At 47.8% G+C, this 27080-nt stretch overlaps 1 protein-coding gene across 17 annotated transcripts; it reads right to left on the bottom strand.

Moving 5' to 3' along the window:
* Positions 1-1828: 1828 nt before the first annotated feature.
* Positions 1829-27080, bottom strand: LOC141577156 (uncharacterized). 17 transcript variants are annotated; one of them, XR_012505800.1, is made up of 16 exons: positions 26944-27065; positions 25139-25517; positions 24386-24521; positions 21840-21926; positions 21332-21492; positions 20995-21041; positions 18319-18447; positions 17842-17975; positions 17382-17434; positions 16908-17095; positions 15905-16103; positions 15438-15602; positions 15018-15130; positions 13066-13609; positions 5597-5756; positions 1830-2545 (listed from the first exon to the last, which is right to left on the bottom strand). XR_012505800.1 is itself a non-coding variant. In XM_074361275.1 (11 exons), exons 4-11 carry the CDS (start codon positions 24425-24427, stop codon positions 17050-17052), a joined length of 699 nt encoding a protein of 232 aa, XP_074217376.1. In that variant the 5' UTR covers positions 24428-24521; positions 25139-25221; positions 25342-25517; positions 26944-27065; the 3' UTR covers positions 16711-17049. The 17 variants fall into 17 exon arrangements, 7 of the variants coding, with proteins under 7 accessions (XP_074217376.1, XP_074217377.1, XP_074217379.1 ...); XR_012505802.1 differs by lacking the exon at positions 15905-16103; XR_012505805.1 differs by lacking the exon at positions 20995-21041 and having other exon boundaries at positions 1829-2545; positions 15905-17095; positions 21453-21492; positions 26944-27080.

Genomic DNA, 27080 nt, shown 5'->3' with positions numbered 1-27080 from the left:
AGTCTAAGTCTTCATTGTGCAGAGAAGGAAACGGAGGCTCAGAAGAGATGAGGAAAGGGTCTTATTAACAAATATTGCCTCAGCGCAGCACCAAGCCAGCCTTGGGCACTTCTGGGGGAGGATCTGGAAGGCCCAGGAGAATGAGTCTTAGAAAACGGAAAGAGAAGAAGCATACGAGGCCCCGTCTCTACACCACCATACCATGAAGTTCCACCAAATTACCCAGTATGGGTGCAGCCAACATTAAGGTGGGCTAAACAGGTTATGGAAACCTGGAAGTCTCAACCATAGTGGAAATTCCAACGTTTACTATGTTTTTTTTCCCAGTTCAAGCATCAGCTCAGTGGGCACTCTGTACCAGGCACTACATGAGGCCTGGAGTTCTCCCAAATACACAACTCTTATATCACGTGTGCAAACCACACACAGGCCCACCAGAAGGAAAATGCCCACAGATAAGGTGGAATTACTGAAACTGAAAGCAGCCAACGAGCATATATTACTAGCAAATACGGTGCTGCTAGAAATAGACTCATGGACATAGAAAGCAAACTGTGGTTAGCAGGCAGGAAAAGGGGGATTAACAGATACACATTAATAAATATAAAATAAATGACAAGGACCTACTATATAGCACAGGGAACTATATTCAATTTCTTGTAATGAGTTGTACTAAAAACAATCTAAAACATATGTAGATACATATGCATATGTTTATAACTGAATCTCTGCTGTACATCTGAAACTAACATTCTAAATTGACTACACTTCAATAAAAAGTAATTTTAAAAAATAAGTAAAAATAAAAGCAACGCCATTTAGAAAAAATAAAAGAATACTCTGATCCCCTTAGCTGTAGGTGCTAGAGAAATCTGGTTACAAACACCAAGTCCACTGGGTCACTCCAGCACTGGCTGTCACTCTTTCTGACCATCAGAGAGTCACTTGGCTTCAGTGAGTTTATTTTCTCTTCTGTGAAAGGCTTCAGTTGCAACTAACGATGTATAGAATCTCATCATTCACAAACCCAACAATTAAAGAGGACTTCCCATGGGCCAGGCTCTGGAAATATGAAAATATAGGGTCCGAGATATATTCATGGGTAGAAGAAATTTATGCCATAAAGACATTAATTCTTCTTGCTTTGATAGACAGATTCAATACAATTCTGTTTAGATTTCCTACCAGAGTTTTTATGGGTAACAAGATAATTTATGGTCAGGAACAACCAAGAAACTTCTTTAGAACCAGCACTGGGAAGGGGTGGATAGGTCATTCATTTCCACTGGTCTTTCTGAAGTGATGAAAACGTTCTGGAATATTAATGGTAGCACCACTGTGAATATGCTAAAGCTGCTGAATTGTAGCATTTAAGTGGGTGGACTTCATGGTGTGTGAACAATATCACAATAAAGATGTTAAATGAAAAAATATTTCTTGACAATTATTTTTCCCTCTATACTACTAGTCTGCCCCACAATTTAAGAAGAACAAAAAAACCAAAACAAACCAAATTTTGCCAGGAGCTCTTTAGGACTGCAAAGTCCCTGAGTCTCCAACTCCTCTGGTGGTGCTGTTCCTGTTAACACACCCTAGCTGGGCTGGGCTAGTTAGGGACTGTAACTATCTTTTTAAGAAAGACGGCCACACGTTTCACCCTGGGAGAGGGAAGGATGGAGGATGTCACAGCCTCATGCCTTCAGCTCATTTTTAACTGAACCAAGCCTTGCTTTCAACACTGTAATCCCTCTCACTATAAAAACAGTGACATCATCAAGCACCGCCATCAAAACACGTGAAAGTGTTCAAGGTACTTACCTGGGGCTGAAACACTGAGGGAGGAGACGGAAGCTCGCTCAGCACTGACGCTCCCTTTTCCCGACTCCAACAGGAGAAGCTGGGGTTCACAGCCGGAGGCTCTCAGCCCGGGGAGCAGCGCCCACACCACTGAGCTGGTCCCCAGGTAGCGGGAAAGGGAGAGGAGGGCAGCCCCGGGGTCGCGGGTCAGGGAAAGCGGGGGGGGGGGGACGCGGGCTGTAGCCCCGCTCGGAGGCCAGCCCCAGCCCCAGCCCCAGCCGCCCGCCCCCGTCCGGGTCCGCAGAACCCGCCCGCCCGGGACACAGCCAGCCCAGGGGCGGGGACGGGCCGGCGGCCGAGGAGAGGCAGCCCGGGAGGAGAGGACTCGCGGGCGGGAGAGGGGAAGGGGACGCCAGCCGCGGACTGAGGGGAGCCCGGCTGGGGCGAGAGGCGGCAAGTGCACACTTGGCCCTGGACAGCTGTGGCCGGGGCGCCGGGGCAGGAGCCAAAGTCCTACCGGGCGAAAGAGCTGAGAAGCCTTTGGGGCCGATCCCCGGCTCGGAGTTGCAGCTTCAAACCCTCGGTCCAGCTGGCACAGACTGCGCATGCGCAGGAGGGCCAGCGATCCTCTCTGTGTTCTGCAAGAGAAGTTGGGGAAGGGAGGGACGGAGAAGATGGGAGGAGGAGGGGAGAAGGGGAAAAGTGGAGGGAGAGACATGGACAGGAGGAGCAGAGAGAAGGCAGGGATCTGGAGTGTGGAGGAGAGTAGCAGAGATGGAGAGAAATAGTTTTAACTCTGGGGGCATCCTGAAGGAGGCAGCAGTCCTGCCTCTGCACACTTCTCTAACCCTTCAAGGCCCGCAGCTCATATTTTAACTCCCTGGCACAGCCCTCCACCCAAGGCCTCTGCAGGACCCCTAAGGGGATCACACCCGTTGCCCCCAAGCGGAGCTGGGTTTCCTTTTGCTCTGGGAACCAAGCACCCACAGGTGTTGTCGCTCAGAACTACCTTGGAAAGAGTACATATTCCCCTTTTACACGCTGGGACACAGGCAGGCAATATATCTGCCTTACCTCCACTGTCCCAGGTGTTGTGCTGGCGGGGAGCGGGAGGTACAAGGTCAGATCCCAAAAGGAGCATACTGCCTGAGTTTTGGTGCATAGTCCCCATCCTTCCTGGGTAAACCACTCCCCACACTCGGGGAACCATCAAGGGCACACAGTATGTCCCTGGGTGTGGGATAGCTGCCCTCAATTCCAGTGCCCATCTTGCTAGGAAGATAGGAGTGTTACTGAGTCCAAATTCATTCTCCTTAATGCAGGACAGGCCAGTAAGTTGGGAGACCAGGTGTTGGGGCATGAAATAGCAACTTTCTGTAGACCTAGATGGCAAACTAATGTCCTGGAAAACCATCTCCCCAAGTCAGAATTCAGGCTCCTTTCCTACGAGCTTGGTTTTTGCAATCTTCTTGATGTAGTAATTCTTTGTTGTTAGAATCCTTTGTTCTTGCAGCTATCTACCTGGGTCAGATCCCTGTAAACCTCCAACAAAACAAACGTTATTTTCTATTAGGTAACTTGTTATCTTTATATGAATGGAAAAGTGTTAAATATCCTTAAAGGTCAGAGCATTCAAAATAGGCTCTCCTGTATATTTTAGGCTCTAGGCAACATTGTTTTACAAGCAAGATGAAGCCTAGGAGACAGAGCACAGAGTTTAGTCAAAGGAACAGATCTAATATGGAGTCAGATTTGTTCTTTTCTATTACCAGGGCAGAAGACACATGAGGATTTAAATCCCTTTAAGTTAAAAATAAGTAATATTTTAAAGGAATTTACATACATAGGTCGGAATGTGCATAGCATATCTGGAAAACACACAAAGGTTTGTAAACAGTGGCATCTCCAGGGAGGGCTGAAAGAAGAGAGGATGAGGGAAAACTTCTTTCACTTGTGTATTTTTGTGCTCTGTTTGAAATTTTTTAACCACATGCATGTATTTCTTTTTCAGTTAAAAAAAATGTGTAATGGAGCAAAGGAGTAGCAAGCTCAGCAAATAAAGCAGCCATGGAATCACTGAGCCATCACTTGATTTCAGCCAGGAAGCATTTTTTGACTCTCTCCTATGTGCCCAGTGCTGTTTTAAGACTTCTTTTATTTTTTTTCATAAAATAATAAAGTGCTATTCCTCACCCCTGCCCATGGCTGGTGGAAAACCAACTGAGTTTTTATTGAGTTGTTTTCCAAGAAGTAGAGATCAGTTATAAACAGAACACATCTTCAGGGCAAAACAGGCGGAGTGGTTTTCCAGCAGGCCAGATAGCTATGAAGGGTTTTCAACAGAGGCACACAGAGGCTGAGAGAGAAAGCCTCCAGGACCCTACAAAAAGCTGCCCAAACTGCCTTCTCCATGGCACTACTGAAATAGGAAAGAAAAAATCTGACTCCATATTAGATCTGTTCCTTTGACTTTAACCCTGTGCCCTGTTTCCTAGGCTTAGTCTTGTTGGTTCTGCACCTGTTGTAAAACAATGTTGCCTAGAGCCTGAAATATACAGGAGACCCTATTCTCAAGGCTCTGACTTTGAAGGATATTAACACTTTTCTATTCACATAAAGATAACAAGTTACAGAATAGAAAACAACATTTGTTTGTTGGAGGTTTACACGGATGTGACCCAGGTGAAGAGCTGCAAGAACAAAGGATTCTAACAACAAAGAATTCATACACCAAGTTTGCAACAACCAAGCATTCCCACTTCCCATTTTTAATATGAGAAGAGCCTGAAATCTGACTTGGGGTGATGGTTCCCCAGGACATTATTCTACCATTTCTCAGCTGGCTTTCCAAATTAAAGTCGCTATTTCTTGCCCCCAAAACCTGGTCTCCTGATTTATTGGCCTGTAATGCACGAGCAGAACAAGCCTGGACTCGGAAACACACACATTGGAAGTACCCATTTGGTATATTAAATGACCTGCTTCTACTCATCTTCCTGACGTTTTATTCTCTTGACCACTCCTGCTATGTTTATGAAAAACCTGTCATGTGGACACATTTCCACCTCTAGCCACTACCCTTCCAGGTAAGAACTGATGCCAAGAAGGCAATGGAAGTTGCTAGAAGGTATTACCTGGACAAAATAGAGCAGAAGTGGGTTCTGGCTGATGTTCAGGAGCAGGCTGGAACACCTGACAAGATGTTATAAGTACGGCTAGACAGCTGGGCACCAAAGGAGAAGCTTCTAAACTTCCATGAGGGACTTGTTGGATAGGAAGGAAAAGTCCCAGACTATAGCTCGGATCCCACCACGAGCTTCCTGGGCGAGTCTGGGCAAGTAATTTAAAATCTCTAGGCCCGTGCTGTCCAACATGGGAGCTACCAGCAACATGCAGGATTATGAAGTTATTCTGTAGCCAGACAGAATTATAAAAAGACATTTTATTGCAAAGGCCCAGCAGGTATAATATTTAAAAACGTTATTGGTTATCTTGACCTAACGAGATATTTTTGTATGTGTAGGTTTCTGTGGTTTGTAAGGCCTGTGACTAATGATTCCGTTACAGTGAAGTATTTTGAAATTATAAGTTACTGGACACAGTACCCTCATATCACAGTTGAAAAAAACTGATCCACATAAGCAAGGTGATCTGACTTATTAGTTATGAGCAGGGGCTCTGGGGCCAGCCTGCCTGAGTATAAATTCTCACTCTGCCTCCAGGGGGTTCTGTGTGAATCTTGGACAAATTATTGTTGTTTTTGTTGTCGTTGTTATTATTTGTGCCTCTTTTTCCTTACCTTTTAAGTAGCGAGGAATATGTAGACTCTATCTCCTACTGTGTTGGCAGGATTAAATGAGTAAACGTCTGTGCTGCCCACTTCCCTGGGTTTCAGCATTCTCCAGGCAATCAGTGCCAAACTCAGAGGCATTCTCCACTGTCTTCGTCAGTCTGGGGTGCTGTAACAAATTACCGTGGGTCGGGTGGCTTAAACAACCAGCATATTCCTTATGGTTTGGAGGCTGAGACTTTCAAGGTCAATGTATCCTTGAGAGGATTGCCAGCTCGAAGATGGCTGTCTTCCCAATATCTTCATATCCCAGAGAGCAGAGAGAAGCAAGCACTCTGGGGGCTTGTATAAGAACACTAATCCCATTCATGAGGGCTCTACTCTCATGACCTCATTTTATCCTACTAATCACGTCCCAAAGGCCCCACCTCCCAATACCATCACCCTGGGAGATGGGGTTTCGACATATGGATTTTGAGGGGATGCAAACATTCAGTCCACACATCGGCTAAGTCTCCCCAACATGCAGTCATCAAACCTGTAGCTAATTTCAAAGTAATATTTATGTCTCTCTGCCCATTTCCATTCCTACATCCACTATCACTGAAGCCCTGTTACATTTTATTCCTTATTTTTCTGGTAGAGATTTAATTGATTCCTCTAACTCCAATGCTCCCCTCGCTCCAGTCTGCTTAATAGCCCTGCCAGGTAGGTCTTCCTTAAAACACCTTCCACTTCACCTGGTTGTTTTTTAGTTGTAAATGTCAGAATCCTCTCCACACCCCATCCTATACCTTTAATCCGTTACACTACGGCTCACTATGTTATTTTCCTCTTACCAATGTAAGAAATTTCCATAAGCTTAAGAGCTTAAACCAGCACAGATTTATCAGCTTATGGCTGTGGAGGTCAGAGATCCAACACAGTTCTCATTGGGCTAAATTCAAGGTAGCAGCAGGGTTCCTTCCTTCTAGAGGGTCTAGAAGAGAATGTTTCCTTGTTGTTGTTGTTTTTTTCCAGTTTCCAGAGGTCACCCACCTTCCTTAGCTTGTGCCCCACGACTTCCTCCATTTTCATGGTCAGCAGCCTTTCTGAACATTGCTCTATGGCTACACCTCCCTCTGATTTTAAACTCAGCTGGGAAATGTCCTCCATTTCAAGGACCCCTGTGATTACATTCAGCCCACCTGGACAATCCAGGCTACTCGCCCTATTGTCTCATCTCAGGATCCCCTTGTCCCATCCCATTCAGGCATTATGAATGTGGCTGTGACACTCACCTTGTGTAACATTTCCTCTCATGGGCATTTTATGGTTCAAGGCACATATGAATGACTTTTTGTTTTTCTTCCTTAGCCTTTCTACATTCAGTATGTCTGGTGAGATTATATGAATCCTTTTTATTTGTCCCCCTGCACTAATCTTTAATAATGTATCATGGGTTTAAAATGCTAACTGATAGACAATTTAGAAGACAGAAATCCTCTAAGATTTTTGTCCTAAAATATCTGTCATGCATTTTGCCATGTACAGTAACATGTCACAGGTGGCTACCCTGTGGCCGGGGAGGGACATGATTCTGCCATAACACTCCCCTCATTCTCACCAATGTGCTGATCACCTAACCAAGGACCTATGCTCCCCGCTTCGCTCACTTCCTCCTCCTTTCCATTGACTACCCTGTTCCCATCGCTTCCTTCATTCAGCACATCAGGATTTCATGACCACATTCTTCTCTAAATGGAATGGGTATCTTGAATCTAATGTCTGACAACTGTTCTTACTGTATATGCACACACTGACCTGCACATAACCCCGTCCAGCTCTTTATTTTCCTAGAATCTCCCAGAGGAATCAGTTCCATGATGATGGTGATGATGATGATGATACTGACAATGATGACAGGGACCTCTCAAGGATTCTGATAAAGAGGGAATTAATAAAGGGAGGGAATCATTGCAAAATTGCCTCAGAGACAGGCTTAAAAGTAAATAACTGCTGTAGTGTTTAATGAAATTGACTAATATTTAACTATTTTTAAAACTTTATATCACTGAATTTAAAATTTTAACGGGAATTCTCATTCACCAGTAACCAAGATTCAACTCTAGGACCAAAGTCTAAGGATTTCAATCTTCTAACAAATTGTCCACTAGCCTTTAAAACACGTGATCCTTTTAAAAAGCTTAGTGCTGGGCTGAAAATAAGCAGGATTCATATAATCTCACCAGACACAGTGAATGTGGAAAGACTAAGGAAGAAAAACAAAAAGCCATTCATAACGTCTTGAACTTCACGTTGCTCACAGGAGAAAATGTTAGCCAAGGTGAGCGTCACATCAACATGACGCCTGAGTGGGATGGGGAAGCTGATCTTCCTCATCAGACATTTATCCTGATTTGTTAGATGCCAACACAGTTTCCTCATTGGATTTGCTTCTAACAAGTATGGAAGAATTTACGTTCTACCAAAAGCAGTCTAAACATTTTCCCCTGCTGTCAGGTCTCTGGACTGAATGTCCCCACAAGAAGGACATGAATATGTTTCATAGGGAATTCTTCCTGAGAAACAACAGGATTTTCGAGGGAAGAACTGCAGGCCCCCCATGGAGGGCTGGAGGAGTGCTAGAGGGGGCACTGGAAAAACAGCAGGAGTGAGTTCAGATACTACCGCTCAGGTTGCCAAAGACAGCATTGCTATCTCTGAGGATATGACATTCTCCCAAAAGTTCCATGAGTGAAGGTACCTGTGAACACTAAGCAGGTTGTTAAGAAACAGCAGCACATAATTTGCGTCACAGCTCAATTACAGTATGTTTTGATATTTGGAAAATAATTAGCCCATTTTCCTTTGAAACTGCAGCAGTAGCAATAGAAATAAAAAAGGCTGAGCCGTCTTGGAGACAACAATCAATAAACAATTCTAAATCTGCAGGATTCCTTGACGATATGCAAGCATGGAGCTAGATGTGTGCTGCAGATACCTCTTACTGCAGGGCTCACTCCTGCAAAGCATAGAACTAGTTTTCTCAGCAGACAGAGGGAACCAAATCAAGATTCCAAATCTTGAGAGATTTACTATATGGCAGGAAAGATCACACAAGTACATCCAGCCAAATATGAATAAATGTAATCAAATATTATCAAATGTGATTGGAGCACAGATGAAACAGAAATTCCTTTCACCTGGGATCTAGAGAGACTTCTTCAGAAAATGTGGCTTTGGAGATGGCCAAAGACATGGGTGGAAATTTGGCAGAACAGGATGTAAGGAATTTTAAAACTGATTCTAAAATTCATATAAAAATTCAAAGGATCCCAAATATCCAAAACAATTTTGAACAAGAAAAACAAAGTTGGAAGACTTGCACTATCTGATTTTCAGCCTTTTTTTTTTTTTTTTAAACTACAGTAATCAGAAAGTATGGTGTTGGTGTAAAACAGGAAAATAGAATAATGGAGCAGAATAGAATGTTCAGAACTAAACCAACACTTATATAGACAATTGATTCTCAAAAAGGATGCAGTGGAGAAAGGATCTTTTCAACAAGTAGTGCTGGAAGAATTAGATAGTGATATGCAAAAAAAAAAAAAATGAACTTTGATCCACACCTCACAAAATATACAAAAATTAAGTCACAATGGATCATAGATCTTAATAGGAAATCTAAAACTATAAAACAGCTAGGAGAAAAAGCATAGGCTTAAGCTTTATGACCTTGGGTTTGGCAAATATTTCTTTGCTATGACACCAAAAGTATAATCTATTTTAAAAAGAAACTGATAGAGTGAACTTTATCAAAATGAAGACTCTTCAAAGCTGTTCTAAACACTGCTAAGCAAATGAAAAGACAAGCCTTAGACAGAAGCTATTTGCAGATCATATATCTGATAAAGGTCTCTCTTTGTATCTGATCCAGAATAAAGAGGTCTCAAAACTCAATAATAATGCAAACACCTGAATGAATGAATGAGGCCAGAAAACACACTTCAGTAAAGATATCCAGACGGATAATAAGCATATGAAAAGATGCTGATTAAAGATGCCATTAGTCATTAGAGAGATGCTTTCAAAAACCACAGTGAGATACTAGTACACATACATACAAGAATGAATACGATTAGAAAGACTGACCTTACAAAGTGCTGGTAAGGAAGTAGAGCAACCAGAGCTGATACACACCACAAGGAATTTACAATAGTACAACCATTTTGGAAAAGTCTTTAACAGTTTCTTTAAAAAAGGTAAATACCTATCTACCATATAACCCAGATATTCCTCATGTGGTGCTTTAGAAAAGAAAAGCATATGTCCATATAAAGGCTTGTAACCAAATATTCACTGCAATTTTATTTATAATAGCTCAAGTTGTAAATAACCCATGCATCCATCAAGAAGCAAATGGAGAAACAAATGATGGTCTATCCAAACACTGCTCACAACAAACTCTTCAGTAAAAACTCAGCACTAAACAATACTCTGCTATAAGAAAAATAAGCTATTAATACAGCAACACAGATGACTCTCAAAATAATTACACTGAATGAAAGAAGTCAGACAACATAGAGTAGATACTGCATTAATCCATTCATACAAGGATCTTGAAAATGCAGACCAATATGTTGTGATGGAAAGCAGATCAATGGTTTCCAGGGGAAGAGATGGGGAGGGAGGGAGGGACAACAAATGGCAGGAGAGAAGCTTTGTGGGTGATGGGTATGTTCACTCTCTTGAATGTGGTCATGGTTTCTTGGGGATATACTTATGTCAAAACGTATTAGCTGTACACTTTATACGTGTGAAAATTACTTTGCCAAGTATACCTCAAAGCTGTTTTAAGAAAAAAGGCACTTCAGTCCTGATCCACCTCAGCGCCTGATTGGAGCGACATGATCAGTCCCTCACCCTGTTTGCCTAACAGGAAGGTAGAAAACCTCTCACGGAAAATAACATATGGATTTTTCATTTGCAATGTCTGCCATGTAATAAATAATTTCAAGACATGCAACATGTCAAGACTATATAACGGATAATATGAGAATAAGAAACATTAGACAAAGGATGCAAACCCCCAGGTGATGTAGGCATCAGAGTTACCAATAAAGGCTATAAAATACTTTTAATATATTCAAGAAAATAAGGAAATTATGGGAGAATAGACAACAGGGTAAAGACTTTCACCAGAGAAATATACTGGAATGTATTTTTAAGAGAAATCAAACAGATAATCTAGAACTGAAGCCTTCAGCTCTGGAAACAGGTAAACAGAGCTAATTAGGATCCATTTTAAGTAAAACTTTCAGTAATGCCGGGTAAAATACAACAACAAATGTAACAGAGAGCTAACTATGGAAAGAGAAGTTCCCAGGTGTCAATACAAAGAGGACACTTAAAGCCCAGAGTGGTAATCTTGTGAGCTGATGCCACCACACCCTGGAGGGAAGGGGTTTTAATCTGCACATAAATAGAGATACAATGTCCATTTAGGAAAAAGGGTCCATACCAGATGTCGAAGACTCTTCCTTCATATCTATATAGTCAGAGACAGAGATGTAAAGTGGCAGCAGAGGTCACAGTGACACAGGGCCCTGGGCCAAGGAGTGTGAACACCTCTGCAAGCTGGGAAAGGTAGGAAGACGAATCCCTCCCTAGAGCCTCGGTGTGGAACGTAGCCTTGGCCACACGTTGGTTTAAGCCCACTGACAATGACTTTGCACTTCTGCACAAAAGAACAGTGAGATGATGAATGTGTATTGCTTTAAGCCACTGAGTCTGTGGTCCTTTGTTAGAACAGCAAAAGGAAATAAACTCAGGAACCAACATGAACATGAACCCCAAGCTGCCTGCTGTGCTGGCAAGAAGTTCTTTGTCTCTGAACCTGGGGGAGTCTCCTGTCTTCTGGCAGCATCCACAAACTACCTCATGCTAACTTGAGAGCTTGCAGAGGGTTCAATCTTAACCCTGCACAGTTCTTGATATTTAGTTAATAAAAATGATGGTGTCATCATGGGTATTTTTCCATCTTTTAAATACCCTTCAGTCTTCCAATAAAGCTACCTCTAATTGAGAGACAGTGTAAATAGTTTTCAAACTTCATAATAAATAACTGTGGTTTTATTTGGTTACTTAAATTATGAGTAATAATATTCACATTAGTAAAAGTTATTAAAATCAACATTGTTTAATGAAAATATCATTTCTTTTTGCATGAACATGTATTAACTACAATAAATGTTCCATGCTTTGTTCTACGATTTACTGTTAGAGCCTTAAAGAATAATATTTTCCTCAAAAGATATTATGGCAAAGGGATTTCTTTTGGTGGAACAGTTCCTACATCAAATCTGGTGCATGGCTCAGGCCACTGGGAACCTAGAGATGATAGATATTAGGAGGCATTATAAACACAAAATGATTTTTAAAGGAATTAAACAACTGGATGTGTGAAAACAAAGAATCTGAGAATATTCTAGTGAAATAAATGTATTTTTCAGCTTAAGCAAGACACTGGGTGAATAAATCTAAAATGAAAAAACCACCCAGAGATCAGCAGTGAGTCATGCATGCAGTGTGACTGATCAAAACCAAGTTGTTTCCAAACCAGTGTGCAGGCTTGATGCCTTCATGAATCAAGTCTGTGTGGCACCAGGCCATCTCGAATACATGTTGATGAGGTATTTATAAGCCCTTCACCATCCCAGCACAAAGCCCACACATGAGCCACAAGACCATCACCTACACATCTGCAAAAGACACAGCATGGTGAATAGCACTTTTCTTGTTCAGTAGCCGGTGGCAGGGCACTGTGAGCAGACAGAGATACAGGGACACAGAGACACAGAGGCACTTCCCCTCACTCAGCTGATAACCTTCCGTGCATTCCTGGGGACAGGATTGTCATAAAATGCACCATGGATTGATCCTCCTCCTAGGAAAGGAACGGTAGGTCTGTCCTCAGGTTGGAGCAAGGGTGGCCGGAGGATCTCAGAAGAGCTGTTTCAGCACAACCAATAGAAATGTCTGCCACCGTGACCAGGAGAGACAGGTCTCCTGCCATCCCGGTAGGCACTTGGGCTCCTGACAAAAGCTGGGCTCAGTAAAGGCTTGAGTAGAAGGCACAGACCTGAGGGATGCCCCAGCAAGAGACAGGAGGTAGGGCCTGGTTTATGCTGCTCTGGGTGTATCCCAGCCTCATCCGAATACGAAATCAGAAATTTGCAAAACAGCAGAGCTGGGATGGATCATCTACTCCAGACTCCTCACCTTACAGTTTAAAGGGTGGCAGCCCTGGGAGGCAAAGCAACGTGCTAAAGGCAGAGCGTGGAAGTGGCAGCGCCAGATGAAAAGCACCATGGCAACCCCGTTCAAGGCCGCTGACACTGAGGACGGGGCCAAGGTTTCCAACGAGGAGAATGAGACAGTGTAAATACTTTGTTCCCCCCAAAACCCCAAATGTTTACTAAGGCACAAAAACTCACCTTAACTAGCTCTCTTCTGAGGGGGCTCTCTTCTGTCTCCGTCTTTCTGTCTGTCTCCATTTCTCTCTCTCAGACACAAACACATACAATTTTGTGAAAGGGGACTTCCTGCCATACAAAGACAGACTTCACATCTTCAGAGAAACACTTGACAAAGCACATTTCCAATTCAAGTCTTTGTGTGAGGTCTGGGCAACTGGCTTATTTTCTAGAACAATCGGTGGTTCCAAAATCAGGAGATCATCTTCCCCAAAGGAAGAGTTCTGGTCCGTGTTGATGAAGCTGGGGGTGTCACATTTCATGAGCCCGTTAGGCTCCTTCTCTGGCCACCTGCTGCATCTGATGGCTTCCTGGAGCCGAACATCACTGTCAAGGGCTATGGTTGGGATACCAGCTTTGGCCTTGTCCATGCGGTCCACTTCATTGACGTAGCAGTGAAAGAGGGACCTAGATTCGTCATTGTGCTGCCAGAGAACCCCTTGGGCACCAGCGGTCTTCCAAAGTCCGACACAAAGCTGTTCAGTCTGAATCTCTTCTCGGGAGACTCCGCATTGCAATAAAGAAAACCAAAATAAAAGATCGCCCACACTCTAGCTCGGTGACCTGAAGACTTATAGTTTTTGATATCTGCTGAGAGCAAATCCCTGCACAGAGCATGCTGACAAGCACTGGAAGTGAGAGACATCACTTTCGAACACATACAATTACACCCAAGGCAAAAGTCTCGTGAGGGCCCTTGGACCATCCTGAAAAAACATCGCTCCCTGAGAATCCTCAATACTGGTGCATCGCACACCAGTGTTTCTCAGTGGGACACTCAGATCATCTTCATCAGAATTAGTTAAAGTGCTTCTTAAAATGCAGAATTCTGGGGTGCACACCCTCAGAATCTCCAGAATTAGGGACCGGCAGTCTGTATTTTCATAGCCACCAAGATCACTAAACATGCTCAGATTTAGCACCGCGGTCTACATCGGGTCACCTGAGCATCGACAATGCTGTCTCATGGGGTGGGGGGGGTGCCATATGTGTCAGTGTGCTGTCCTACCCACGTGTCTCCCCTGATTCTCAGAACTGACAGTGCAGTCCCATTGGGCAAGAAATACCACCATTTCACAATGCATACGCAGGGCGCCTGACTGACAGATACAATCAGTGCTAGGAAAGGGGACAAAACTCAGGTTCCTCATCGCTTGTTTCACTTACTGTGGGACAAATGATCAATTCAAGGGTAATAAATCAGTGTATGAGTGAATAACATGACTCTCGTTAGTCCCACGAGTGCCTGGAAGAGCGAGCCTGGGCACACTGAGAATCATAACAGCCCATCTACTTAATTGTCATCCTCCCCAGATTTATGTAAAGGTTACTTCCACCCAGGCAGTGACCCCTGAAGGGCAAGAATCATGTCTGAACACACTCTCAAATCCAGAACAGAACCTGACAACAATTAGGCTCTGGGGTCTGTGTTTAGCGAGTGTGGAATCTCAGTGATGCCAGCTCTTAGACCTTGCCTTCCCATCCCACCCCTCACGATATGGCCCTTATGACCAGCTCTCCCGGGGCTGGGGCCACGGAACCCATTTACAGGACTGGAAGAATCTGATCATATAAACCATCCCCCAGATTATCATCAAGAGTCACCTGCATTTCAGGGATCAGTAATCCCAGAAGCTTTGCAGTTCAGGCAGGTGAGGGATTTTTATATCAGCTCTGTCTTCTACTGTGACTGCCTGGGTGACATCAGACAAGGAATTCTCAAAAGCCTGAGCTTTTCCTTTCAGGAATAATCTAAATAACAAATCTCGTTGACCACTCAACAAGTGTGATGTGAAGATCAATGATTTACACAGGAGTACAACATTCACTAGGTCATGGATTTAGAATCAGAGAAAAATCATTTGAGAAAGATTGACAGAATGTAGCTTTAATGCAAATTTAAGTATTCTTACCTTTCAGTAAATCATCTTCTTCCCCAACTTATCACTTCACCCAAGTTTAAAAGATGTTTGAAAACAGGGATGAGTGTGCCAGCAATCTGGGACCCAATAACCTAAAATGTCACCTAGGAAAAAGAGGGGAGTAACACATTTTTAAAAAGCATGGTGAGGATGGCGGGGCCATCCCCCAACTCCAGACTAAGAAGCTCTAAGCAATACATTTCCTGCCTGCCTGGGGCATCAGCTGATGTGAAAACCCACCCAGAAACCTCACTGTCCAGCAGCTCCTGCGTAACACAGGCTACACTTTCTCAGAATTAAGAATTGGGGCCAGTAACCACTTTGCTGAAGAATAAAGACAAAGAAGAAGAAGAGCGTTATGCCCCTCCCCAGGGGAGAGCCCAGACCTTGGGCTGCATGCACTGAGCCTACCTCCCAGGAGAAGGATAAACTGGAGAAGGGCGTCCTGCGAAACTGGGACAGCAAATGTTGAGATGGGAACAAATTGACCGGCTGGCCAGGGACAGCCCCCTCTGTCGCTGCCTTGGCGGCTGCCTCCGCCCCCTCAGCACATCCTGCCCACTTCCGGTGGTTAAGCTGTCAGGGAAACAGTGCTTTGCGACCTGGGGCAACAGAGGCTGCCCCCAGGCCAAGCTGTGGGGGAAATGGGATCTAAACCACCAGCTCCCAAGCGGCAAGCTCCATACCCCCGCCAACAACCCGCCGCCCCCGCAGCCTACAGCACCCCCGGGGCAATATGTCCTGGAGAAGGGTGACCCAGGAATGAGGGGCAGCAGATGCCACCCCCACGTCAGGCCTCCAGAGAGATGGGAGCTTATCCTCCAGCCCGCCAGGGGCAGACCCCCCTCCTCTCCAACCCTTGATGTCACCGCGCCCACCTCCCAGGAGCAACCTGACCGGGTGTGGGGTTTCAGGCTAATCTTGGGCGGGAGAGGCCGTCCCCAGGCCAGGTCAGGGGAGAGGAGAAGAAGTGGCCCCATTAGGCGGGGCAGCCGGCCGTCGCAGCTGCCTCTGCCCCTCGACAGCATCGCGCCCGCCTCCCAGGAGCAAGCTGACCTGGAGACGGGCATCCGGCTTCTTGGGCAGCAGAGTACGCCCCCAGGTTTGGCCGTGGGGAAGAGGAGAGCAAATTGACAGGCTCCGCGCTGCAGGTCCTCTACGCCTGCCGTCGCCTCCCCCACACTTTAAAGGCACTTCCCAGGGCGCCCCTCCCCCAGCAGGCTAAATGGGACAGGTGTGTCTGGTGATCTGAGGCAGGAGAGGCCACTCCCACACCAGGCCATCGGGGAGACGGGAGCCAATCCACCAGCTCCCCAAGGCAGCCCCCTACCCCCGCAGCAGCCACCGCTCCTGCCCCCTGACCTCACGGTGGCCGCCTCTAGGGAGCAGGCTGACCTGGAGATGGACGTCCGGCGAACTAGGGACAACAGGGACCGCCCCCAGGGCAAACCACGGGGAGAAATGGGAGCAAATGGACCGGCTCCATGGGAAAACCTGCCGCTGCTGCCACCACCCCCAACGTAACACGCCCGCCTCCTGGGGCCAGGCTGACTAGGATACACGTGTCTCTTAACCCAGGGCAAGAGACACCGCCCCCAGGACAAGCCGCGGGGAAGATGGGAGCAAATGTGCCCGCTCCCCCGCTGCAGGCCCCAGACCCCCGCCACCCGTGCACCCTGACTACCCTGCCTCCCGCCCCCAGCAGGCAAAGTGGGAAAGGGTTGTCCCAGGACCTGGCGCAGCAGAGGCCGCCTGCAGGCCACGCGGCACAGACATGGGAGCTAATCCTCAAGCTCCCCTGGGGCAGCCTCCCTATCCCCGCAGCCACCACCATCCCAGCCCCCTGACTGCACCGCACCCATCTCCCAGGAGCAAGCTCACCTGGAGTCGGACCTCAGGCAAATCTCTGGCGGCAGAGGTCGCCCCCAGGCCAGGCCGCGGGGGAGAGAAGAAATGGAGCAGCTCCCTGGAACGGACCCCAACCCCCAGCCGCCGCCGCCGCCGCCGCCTCCCAGGACCAAGCTCACCTGGAGACCGGCGTCCCGCCTCTACGGCAGCAGAAGCCGCCCCTGGCTCCGCCGCGGGGGAGAGCGGAGCGAATTGACCGGCTTCCGTGCGGCAGCCCCCCTATCCCCGTGGGCCCTGCACCTTAACCACACCGCCTCCACTCCCCACTCAGCTTGCTGAGTGGGACAGGTGTGTGCAGCGACCTGGGGCAGCAGAGGCCGCTCCCAGGCCCGGCAGCCGGGAGAAGGCAGCTATTCCATCAGTTCGCCAGGGGCAGCCCCGCTCCGCCCCCTTGCCGCTGCCACCGCCCACTGACCTAACCGCCCCACCACCCAGGAGCAAGCTTACCTGGAGTCCAACATCTGGCGAATCTCCGGCGGCCAACACCCCCCAAGGCCAGGCTGCAGGGAAGAGAAGAAATCGACCCGCTTGCCCGGGCAGCCTCCCACCCACCGCCGCCGCCGCCGCCGCCGCCGCCGCCCCCTCCGCCACCCCAGACCATTGCACTAATCTCCCGGGGTCAGGCTGACTGCGAGGATGTGCACTTGCCTTCTGACCCTGGCCACGTGCCGGAGCACCTTCCTGCACCCCTACACTCCCTGTACCTCTGCACCCCTGCCACTCTCTGCCCTTCCGCACTGCCTGCACCCCCGCATCCCCTGAACTGCCTGCACCCTCCACAGCCCCTGCACCCCTGCCACCATTTACACCTTTGCACTGCGTACACTCCTGCACCCCTGCTTGTCCCACACACCACCTCTTGGGCCTGTGGCAGTCTCTGCTGTTAGACCAATGCACAGGAACTCACATCTTTGCCAGTATATGATGCATCAGTGGACGTCTGGGGTTGGCTGCAGGAAGGTACATGTTCCCGGTCACTAGCCTGGGCCACTAGGGTGATCTCTGTGAGGTCACCCAGGACGGGCTCAGAGATGCTGTTCTCTGGGAAGAGAGGAGTTGAAACCGGTCTTGAGGGCAGAGCTGTGCTCACCAGGTCGTCCACGCTTCATGTTTTACACAGGGTTTCGGAGAAGTGAAATTGATCCGGCCAAGTAAGACCGGCCTGCTGTGCGCCCACCTCAGTCCTGGGCTCTGAGGCAGACCGACTGGCTCCCACCATCAGGACACAGTTTGGGCATCTGAATGGTCCCTTGGAGGCATCCTATCACTTCTCAGGAAGAAGTCTGGCTGCTTCCACCCTATGGCCCTCCCTCCCACTGTGCTGGCCTCAGGAAGGTTCCTTATTTGGGGAAGAATGCAGCCCACCCCCTACCCCACCCCTCACCTTTCTCTAACCCAGGCTGGTGCTTTCTCTGCCCTTCAGAGTCTGGAAAGCCATTTCTCTTCAGGTATGTCCCTTCTGAGATGGACTTGCTTCCACTCAATTCTAGGCGAGGATGCACCATGGAATGCACTGGGTAAGAGAACCAAAATAAATACTTTCTTCTGTGAGGTTTTCTGTTTATCTACTGGGGCTGGGCTGTGTGTAGTTTGCTACAGCTATTCGTGCGAGAGGCTAAAGCCACCCGTGAGTCCTTGTTTCCATCTCCCCGCTGTCTTTGGGTTTTCCCTAGACACTCCTGAGACATTTACTTCTTTTAATTTTATTCCTGTTATAACACAGGGGCCCTACTGAAATGGAGGTAAGGTGTTGGGGGAGTGGGACAGAGCAGGGCATTTGTAGTCCTGTGATTAGTTCTCATTGAGCCTGTGCCCTGAGCTGTGACCTCCACAAGTGTGTCTCTTTCCCCCACCCCAATTTGGGTGACACAGAAGGTATTTCCCTTCCCCCAGGTAGGTTAGGCTCTGGTAAAATAATTTCTCATTAAAAAAAAAAAACAAAACACAACCCCCCACAATGGAAGAGAATGTTCTGGGTGTATTTCAATAGAGCTATTTTTTCCTTTCCTGGCAGGAACCATGAGGAGTTTTCCTATGATCTTCACTCTGAGAACAGGAAACGGTCCTGGAAGTAAAATGCATGAAAAAGAGCAGGGGGCCCCTCTGACTGGCCCCCTGGAGTTGTCACACTCGGACATCCCCACGCTGAGCCTCCAGCTGGCCTCAGGGACCTGTTAAATCTGCCTGCCCCCGGGGTTCTTACAAAAGCGGGTTCTGCCCTGGGAGCTGTGACTCTCCAAGCCTGCCCGGCTGCCTCTCTGTGTTGGGAGCAGCTTTCCCCCTCAGTTTTCTTGTGGATCTAAGAAGAGCAGTGGGTTTGCAGCTCCCTCAGCTCTGGTGTTGTTTTCAGGACAGAAGGAGCAACTTCTGAGCTCCACACGAGCTGGACCAGAGGCTGGAAGCCTCCCCTCCTCTGCCTCCATGCAGACAATCAGTGGCTGTGGTTCTGGCCGAGTTTCTGAAGATGTGGATTTAAACACACACATCCCAGCCCCCACAGGAGCACACAGTCCCATAAATCCCTACAACTTCCACTGGTAACTACGGAACTGATGAGGACACGGGTTTCGGGGCTGCAGAGGCCTGACTGCATGACTTTCTCCGTGGCCTATTAATGTGGTTGTTATGGGCCTTGTCTGAAGTGGCTTGCTTACCGCACCTGGTACATGGGAAATATAAAATAAGTACTAGAACCTCCACTTTTTCTCCCTCTTGGGCCTTCCAACCTAAAAAGTAATACGTGAACTCAGACGGCCTAGTCACCACAATGAGGTCCGACCAGCCCGGCTCTCCTGAGTGATGGACACTGACTTGCGCATTAACTCGGAACAGTAGGGGAACCGCCTTCCTCTAACTGGGCATCTCCCCACACCAGGCACGCCCTCAGCTGAGAAGGGGCCAACTCCCCCATTGAGGTGTGTGCTGGTGGCTTCAGTGTGACCTGGCCCTGCCGGGACATGAACCTGCAGTGAGGTGGAGTGTCAGGAGGAGTGGGGTCCCTGCTGGGGCAGCAGGGGGCCTGGTAGCACCCTGCGCAGCCTGGTGCCTGAGGCTCCCCAACATCTCCTACGGCCCCCGGGTCGGCTCTGGTCTGGGCCACTCCATGCACCCTCCCAGTATCTTTTCATTAAGTCCCTTTTTTGCTTTTATCAGCCAGAGGTGGCTTCTGTTGCTTGTTCAGTGAAACAGTGCATCAGGAAACCAGACTATTTCTAAGATCAGTAAAATACGAACTTTGGTCAGCTCGCCGGGCAGACCGTGCAGCACAAATTCCCGCACAGGGCTGTGCAAATGCCTTACGTGAAGGGTCCTCATCATCTGTCTTCAGAGATACAGAAGCTCGTGGTTCAGGTAAAACCTCAGGGAGGGATTGAGGAATCCAAAGCTGGTTGGTTTCAAAGACTAACCGGTCAGAACAGACCCCTGAGCTGTGGTCAGAAGCCTGGCTCAATGTCACGCAGACTTAGCACCCTAATGTCCAGTGGGGCCGGTGCTGTTTCCTTTACAGGCTCTCGTTGGGGGGTCACTGTAGCCCCTTACACTCAGCAGGGAATCCAGCCCTCTTAGCCCCCACCCTGAGTGTTCCATGACACAAATCTCGGGAGTGTTTAATTTTCATCTTTGTTTAGGAGGATGAATGTGGGGCAAGAGGAGAGATAAATTCACACTTAGTGACACCAAGTCACAGCCAGTACCTCCTCCTCGGAGAGCTATGTGCTCCCACAGTGGTGGCTGGGGGCCTGGGCAGAGCCCCTCCTCTGGTCACAGAGGGACTCACTCCTCTGACTGCAACTGATGGGTTGGACAACCAATCCAGAGGGGACAGAGCATCTTTCCCGGGAATTTGGAACTGACACACAGAAATTAATTTCACTCATCTGGGGATTGGGAGGAGGGTGGGAATCAAATGAAACCAGAGCAGTAGAGAAAGTTACAAGTGAATGAGAGAGACAGAGAGACTGAACTTGTGAGAGTAAATAGTGTGAAGGAAGGATTACAATCAGGGCACAGAGGAATTCCAGCTCCTGGCAGTCTAGTGTGTCCCAGCCCATCAACAAACCTGCGGGATGGTTAACATCATTCCAGTTTTGCAGATTAGGAAACAGGCTGAAAGAGACGGGGGTTGGCTTTGGGTGCACAGTTAATTTAATTGCCACTGGACCCCTCACTTCCCACTGCCTGAAGGCACCATGATCCTCACAGGGACCCTGCAGTGCTGACAGCCTAGCACCCTGATCAAAGGGACCCTGCGGGAGTGGGAACCTCTCTGAGTTTGGAGAGTTCCCTGCACCGAGATTCCATGCATCAGCCGGCTCCCGCTCACCCCAGGTTAACGTCTCCCCAGCTGTGTAGTCTCCCGACCCGCTTCCCTCCCTGCCAGGCACCCCCGTTCTTACCACCGAGTGTACTGCAGGAATTCAGGCACAGGGATGCCCAAAGCAACACGAGCCCACCGGCTGTACAAACAGCAGACTCCCAGCCCCACCTGCGCTCCATGGGGATAGTAGGTGTCCTCACCTTTCATGTACCTAAGGCAATCTGTTTCTTCAGCTGGAGGCTATAGAGAAAAATAAAAGGTCCAAAACATTGTTCAGTGAGGAATTCCTCCAAGGACCTGACTTCAGAGTCTACAAACAGTTGTGCTGGCCGCTCTTACCCCCGGACATTGGGTGAGGTGGATTATTGATCAGCACAATCGCCGGTGGCCCAGCTCCTGGGCTTGGCTGCCCAGAGGGGGCTGGGGGAATGGGTAAGGCCAGGGCACTCAGGAAGAGCACAGAGGACCTGACATCTCGCCTCCGCAGTTGTAAACCCTTCCTCAAATCTCAAGGCATCGGACAGAGTGCAGCCACCACAATAATGAGATGTTCCCATCACTTCACTCACTCCTGTTGGTTCACTTACGTGCTGAGCATCCACTGGGTCACAGGACATGACACACAGGATGGCCGATGGGACAGGCTTGGTACTTCCCCCTGGATCCTGTTCAATCTGATGGAAGAATGATCACTCATAAACGGTTTCTCAAAAGGATACATAGACAGGAGACAAACTGCAGAGTGAATCAAATTTTAAAATATAAATGAAGATCCCCCAGTCTCCCCGCCTAAGGTTAACAGCATAAAGAAAATAGATCTTGCCTTTGATCACCAAGGAAGTGGTCATCCTCTCTCAGGAGGAAAGGAGAGTTAATCTTTGAGCAGGACACAGAAGTGCTCCATCGAATTGGACCAGGACCTCTGCTTTCATTCAGCAAATCTGTATAAGCTCCTACTACTTATGGGAATCTAGTAACTATACCCATTCCCAAGGCTCTTGGGCTTTGTTAGTCAACAAAATAGACACGACTCCCCATCACTGGGGGCTCAGAGTTTTAGCAGAGAAAACAGGCAACATGATGGGGGTAGCAAGAGCTTGGGGAAAAATAAGAGTGATATGAGCAAACTCAGGTGATGGTGGTGGGGTGGGAGGCAGGCAGGAGGGAATAAGGCAATCCTGGCAGATCTCAAGGAGTAATGAACTTGAAGCAGAATAGATCCGGAGGAAGAAGGAAGAGCCGGAGCCAGAGGCCCCCAGAGTGATGGGGAGAGTGTGGGCGGAGAGGCAGAGCAGGCCGGGTCCTCGAAGACTTTGGGACGACTTTGGCTCCTAATGGAATGGTGACCCTTTTAGTGAGTTTTGATGGGATGGGTGATGTCCAATTTATGCTTTTGTTTTGAGTTTTCTTGGGAGGAGGTTAATTTATTTATTTTAGTGAAGGTGCTGTAGTTTGAACCCAGGATCTCATGCATGCTAAGCATGCACTGTATCACTGAGCTACACCCACCCCCTCAATGTATGCTTTTAAAGGCTCCCTCTGACTCTGTGTGGATGAGATTGTAGAAAAGCAAAGATGGAAGAAGTAGGCTAATTGGTGTCCAACAAGGGGTTGAAGGTGGCTCCTAGGAGGGTGGGGAACAGGGAGTATGTGGTTAATGATTTCAGAGTAGCCAGAATTTTCTAACAAGCTGGATTTGCTGTCTGTGTGTGTGTAAGAGAAAGAGAGAGAGAGAACATGGTTCCAACATCTGGACCTGGAAAATGGGATGGATGTCCTCTCCATCCACAGGGGATGGGGCTGAGCAGGTGGAAAGGGGCTGGAATCAGCTCAGTTCTTCAATGTCATGATTAAGGAGTCTATTAGATATTGCCACAGAAATGCCTAATAGGTAGAGGAGTCTGGGGTTTTTTTTCTTTCTTTTTAACATTAAAAAATATAATTTAAATGTATTAATTTTATTATGTGAATGGATTTGGAATTTTATTTCATGCCAAGGTATATGTTATAATAGCCAAATGGAAAATATATCAGAAAAGGGGAGAAATGAGGGCTTTCACATAAACTGACTGTCCATAACGTAGGTAAAATTTCAATGAAACAGTCTTCAGTGCAAAAACCTCATCTTGGTGTTACATAAAATTAAATGAAAAAGGACTATGTTGATGTATCATTATTTCATGTTACATAGTAGCCCCAAACAAACACACTGTTTAACTATGAGGCTTGTAGAAATACTATTCACTTTATTGACATAAATACAGAAATGCAGAAAGGTTCTAAGGTAGAATAAGCATCTTAGTGGAAATAATAGAGATCTGAGCATTTCACATGATATGTATGGACTGATTCAAAATTTGGAAAAGTAATTTACACAGTAGAACATATGTATGAATGTGAAAGCAAGATGAATGAAAGAAAAAGAATATGAGTATCAGGGAGAGAGTTCCAAATGGAAAAGGCCAATCAGGGAGTTTTGGACAAATCGAGAAATTGATGGCATGTCAATATCCAAGTCTGGTTGCTTCCACCAAAAGTATAGCAGTGAGATAGAGGAGAGACCCAGGACCCAACTCCGAGGCACATTCGCAGTAAATATTTGGAAAAAAGAGGAGACGTTGGCAAAAGACCAGCCAGTGGATCGAAAGCAGAGCGATGGGCTGGAGGCCAAGTGAAGCAGGAACACGGGGGAGGAGAAATGGAAGAGCTGGGTCAAATGCTGCCAAAGGGCCACGCATGATGAAGACTAAAAACTGACCACTATATTTAGCAACGTGGGGTCACTGATGGCCTTGACAGAGCAGTTTCCATAGAGCGAGGGATCAGGGGGAAAGCCAGAGTGGGTGCAAAAGGGAATGGCTCAAGAGAATATGCAGACAGTGAGTTTAAACGACTCATTAAAGATTTGCTGCAAAGACATGGGGTGGCAATTGGTGGGGGCCAATTAGAGTCAAGGAGTGCTGTTTGTTTCTTTTAAGAGGATGGACTTTTATATACTGATAGGAGCCAACTAGCAGGAGAACAAAATAGATGAGGTAGTGACAGAGAGGATGGATGTGGGAGTGACAGCCCGGAGAAGATTGTATGGATGGGCCCCCTGGTGACTTTTGGATGATCTGGCTTTCGATGTCACCTGTAATAAGAGGTGGGGCAGCGAGAGTGAGGTCACAGACATCAGAAGGCGAGCGGATGTGCTGGGAGTTGCTGGTGAAAGTTCTCTTCTGTTGGCTTCAGTTTGCTTGGTCAAAGTAGAAAAGTAAACTTACCAGCTGAGGGACGAGAAGGAAGAGTTACTGGAGTCATGAGCAGAAGATACAAAAGAGCCTTCAGGGACAATGGGACAGTGAAAAGAGCAGAGGGAGACGGGGGGAGTGTGCTCCCAGAAAGTTACGTTTTATCTTTGAGGTCCCCAAGTGTTGGATGTGTGATTGCCCTTCCTGCTGTCTACGAAATAAAAATTGAGTATGGTCCAGGGAAAATGCTATTTCATTCTAAGAGGCTGCCTGTTTCTCAGGAACGGTCATCTTAAACTGCAAACACTACAAAAATGTTGAAAAGAAGAACTTGTGTACCCAATGACCCACTATTTTCTATAAATTTGGTTGCTATTTAGTTCCCCTATCAATACCACAGAACCGATACTGCCTAGGATGGAGATACATCGATGCTTAAATGGAAATGAAATCTGTATCTTTTTCCTAAACTCCATGGCTTCCTTAACATCCCATTCCCCTTGGAATTTAGGGGTGTCCGGTATAAGAAATAAGAAACAGTTTGAGAAAATCCCGGCTCAGAATTACACAGCACAACCTCAGCTCAGAAGTATAGAGCCATAAAAATGTTTAGAAGCAAAACTCCATAACTACTCTTAAAGAATTTTGCAAACCTGGGCCTGCCCAGATGTTTCCAAACTGGAAAGGTACTCCAATCAGTTGACCGGTACGGGAACCAGAGGCTGGTCAGCCTTTTCTGTAAAAGCCAGAGAGTAAATATTTTCAGTTTTGCAGATCATTTTGTTGTAACCATGCAGGTCTGCAATAAGAAAGCGAAGAGCACTGGGAGACACGAAACAAATGGGCATGCCCACACCCTCCCTTCCACTCAGGGCAGCTTCTCTGTGGTGGGGAGCTTTGCCACAATGACTTGTTTCTTTGTTTCCATTGGTTTCTTTGTTTCCACCTTACTGCTCAAACTCAGAACTTCAAGTGAGCCTGGTCCTTCAGCATCCATGCAGAAAGAAGGCTGAGCGGGGGTGGGGATCCCACCTGACAGAGAAGAGAGATGGCTTGTCACCATGACATGAGACAATCACACCTTCCGGGGTGAAAGGGAACAAAGATAAGGGAGGGGCACAGCAGTGGGACCCCTGGGTCACCTGCCAGGCTTGCTCTCCCTCCACGGCCACCCTGGGGGCCTGGGTGGTGTTGGAACTCAGCTACAGTGATTAGGCTGAGGGGACTCAGGATAAAGGACCCTCCGTCTCCACACCGGGTTCCAAACGCAGCCTCTCTAAGTCTACCCTCTGAATTTCTGGAACTCAGCTGGAAGAATGCATGATCAGGCCAGACCCAGAGCCCAAGCCAAACACGACAAGGGTCACGTGGGGTTGTAACCCGGTGCTCAGCGGTCGGGGTCTCCTTGCAAATCTGCAGAAATCCCTGTTCTGCCTCATTCCTGGGAGAAACCCCACATCTCTTCCTGCTCTGTCTGTTCTTCTCTTGAGGCTATTGTCCTGGAGGGATGCAGAGTCCTTGAACCTGGCCCTCCAAACGTACATAAGCAGCCTGTTCAATAAAACAAATTATGCACTTTTTCACATTTGCCAGTTTTTTGATTCCAGAAAGGCTGCGGGACTCTTTCTCACTGTCTCCTGTGCCCCCACCACTTGGTGGCCCTCTCCTCATGGAAACACGATTTCCCACAACTGCACCCTGCCTCCCAGCTTGTCAGAGGGGAGTGACCCACAAAGACACAGGTGTTTGTGAGGATCCTGTCCCCCAGCAGAAAGCCTACTCCTGGAGCCACGGACAGGGATCTGGCCTCCTGAGCCGCTCAGCTCTAATTGAAAGCCTAAACTGGGGACCCCGAACATTGCTGACTGACTTTCTGAGTCACCTGGGCTGGAAGGGCCTGATTTTTCTTTCCAAGAATGGATGTAGCGCAGCCTCCATTATCAGGGCTGACATTCATGACGTATCTAGTTCCCCCAAATGCACCCCAGGAAGGAAAGGCCCTTCCATCCCACTGGTTAGAAACCCAGCCCAGGGGAGTTCCGAAGCACTGCATTGCTGTCAGGTCCAGCATCCCTGCAGAGTGGCCCATGCCCCTGAATGAGCCCCTTCCCTGGGCCTTCCCTGCCTCGACATGACCACACCCCAGGTGGTGCTGGGGAAGGCAGGGAGTGCAGTGAGGGTAGGGGGGAAGCAGAGCCCCTTGCTCTGGAGTGAGGAGACCACAGAGAAAGGCACACACCACCCCGACCCTATACCCCAAACTCTTAGCCCCGCCAACACAGGGGCCGCTCTGCGCCCTCTCATCGTGGCTCTCCTGTGAGACTGCACCCAACCCGACATCTGGTACCCAAGCCCTACCTCCCCTCTTATGACAGATCCCGTCTTCTTGGAAACTGCCTAGCAGCGCGTATTCAAGGCCGGCAGCGGGCCTGGCGGATCTGCACTTCAGGTGCCCTACCTGGCCAGCCGTGCGTGCCTGGGCTCAGTCCTCTATCTTGCCCACCGGTAGCCTGGGTCCAGGTCCGGTGCAAGCGGAGGCCACGGAGCCCAGGCTGATCCCCACACACGGACAGGTGAGGGTGCCCCCGCCCCGCT

The sequence above is a fragment of the Camelus bactrianus genome, chromosome 3 (assembly GCF_048773025.1).
Source record: "Camelus bactrianus isolate YW-2024 breed Bactrian camel chromosome 3, ASM4877302v1, whole genome shotgun sequence".
NCBI lineage: Eukaryota > Metazoa > Chordata > Mammalia > Artiodactyla > Camelidae > Camelus > Camelus bactrianus.
This window is presented reverse-complemented; position numbering and strand designations above follow the sequence as displayed.

What these genes read in the sequence shown, in the direction of transcription:
- LOC141577156 (XM_074361275.1), bottom strand. Translation starts at nt 24,427, where the DNA reads ATGTCTGTGACCTCACTCTCGCTGCCCCACCTCTTATTACAG. An exon ending in ACCCAGTGGATGCTCAGCAC is followed by an intron (nt 21,493 to 21,839) that starts GTAAGTGAACCA and finishes TTTTCTCTATAG; the next exon opens with CCTCCAGCTGAAGAAACAGA. An exon ending in TGATGTTAACCATCCCGCAG is followed by an intron (nt 18,448 to 20,994) that starts GTTTGTTGATGG and finishes TCTCTTACCCAG; the next exon opens with TGCATTCCATGGTGCATCCT.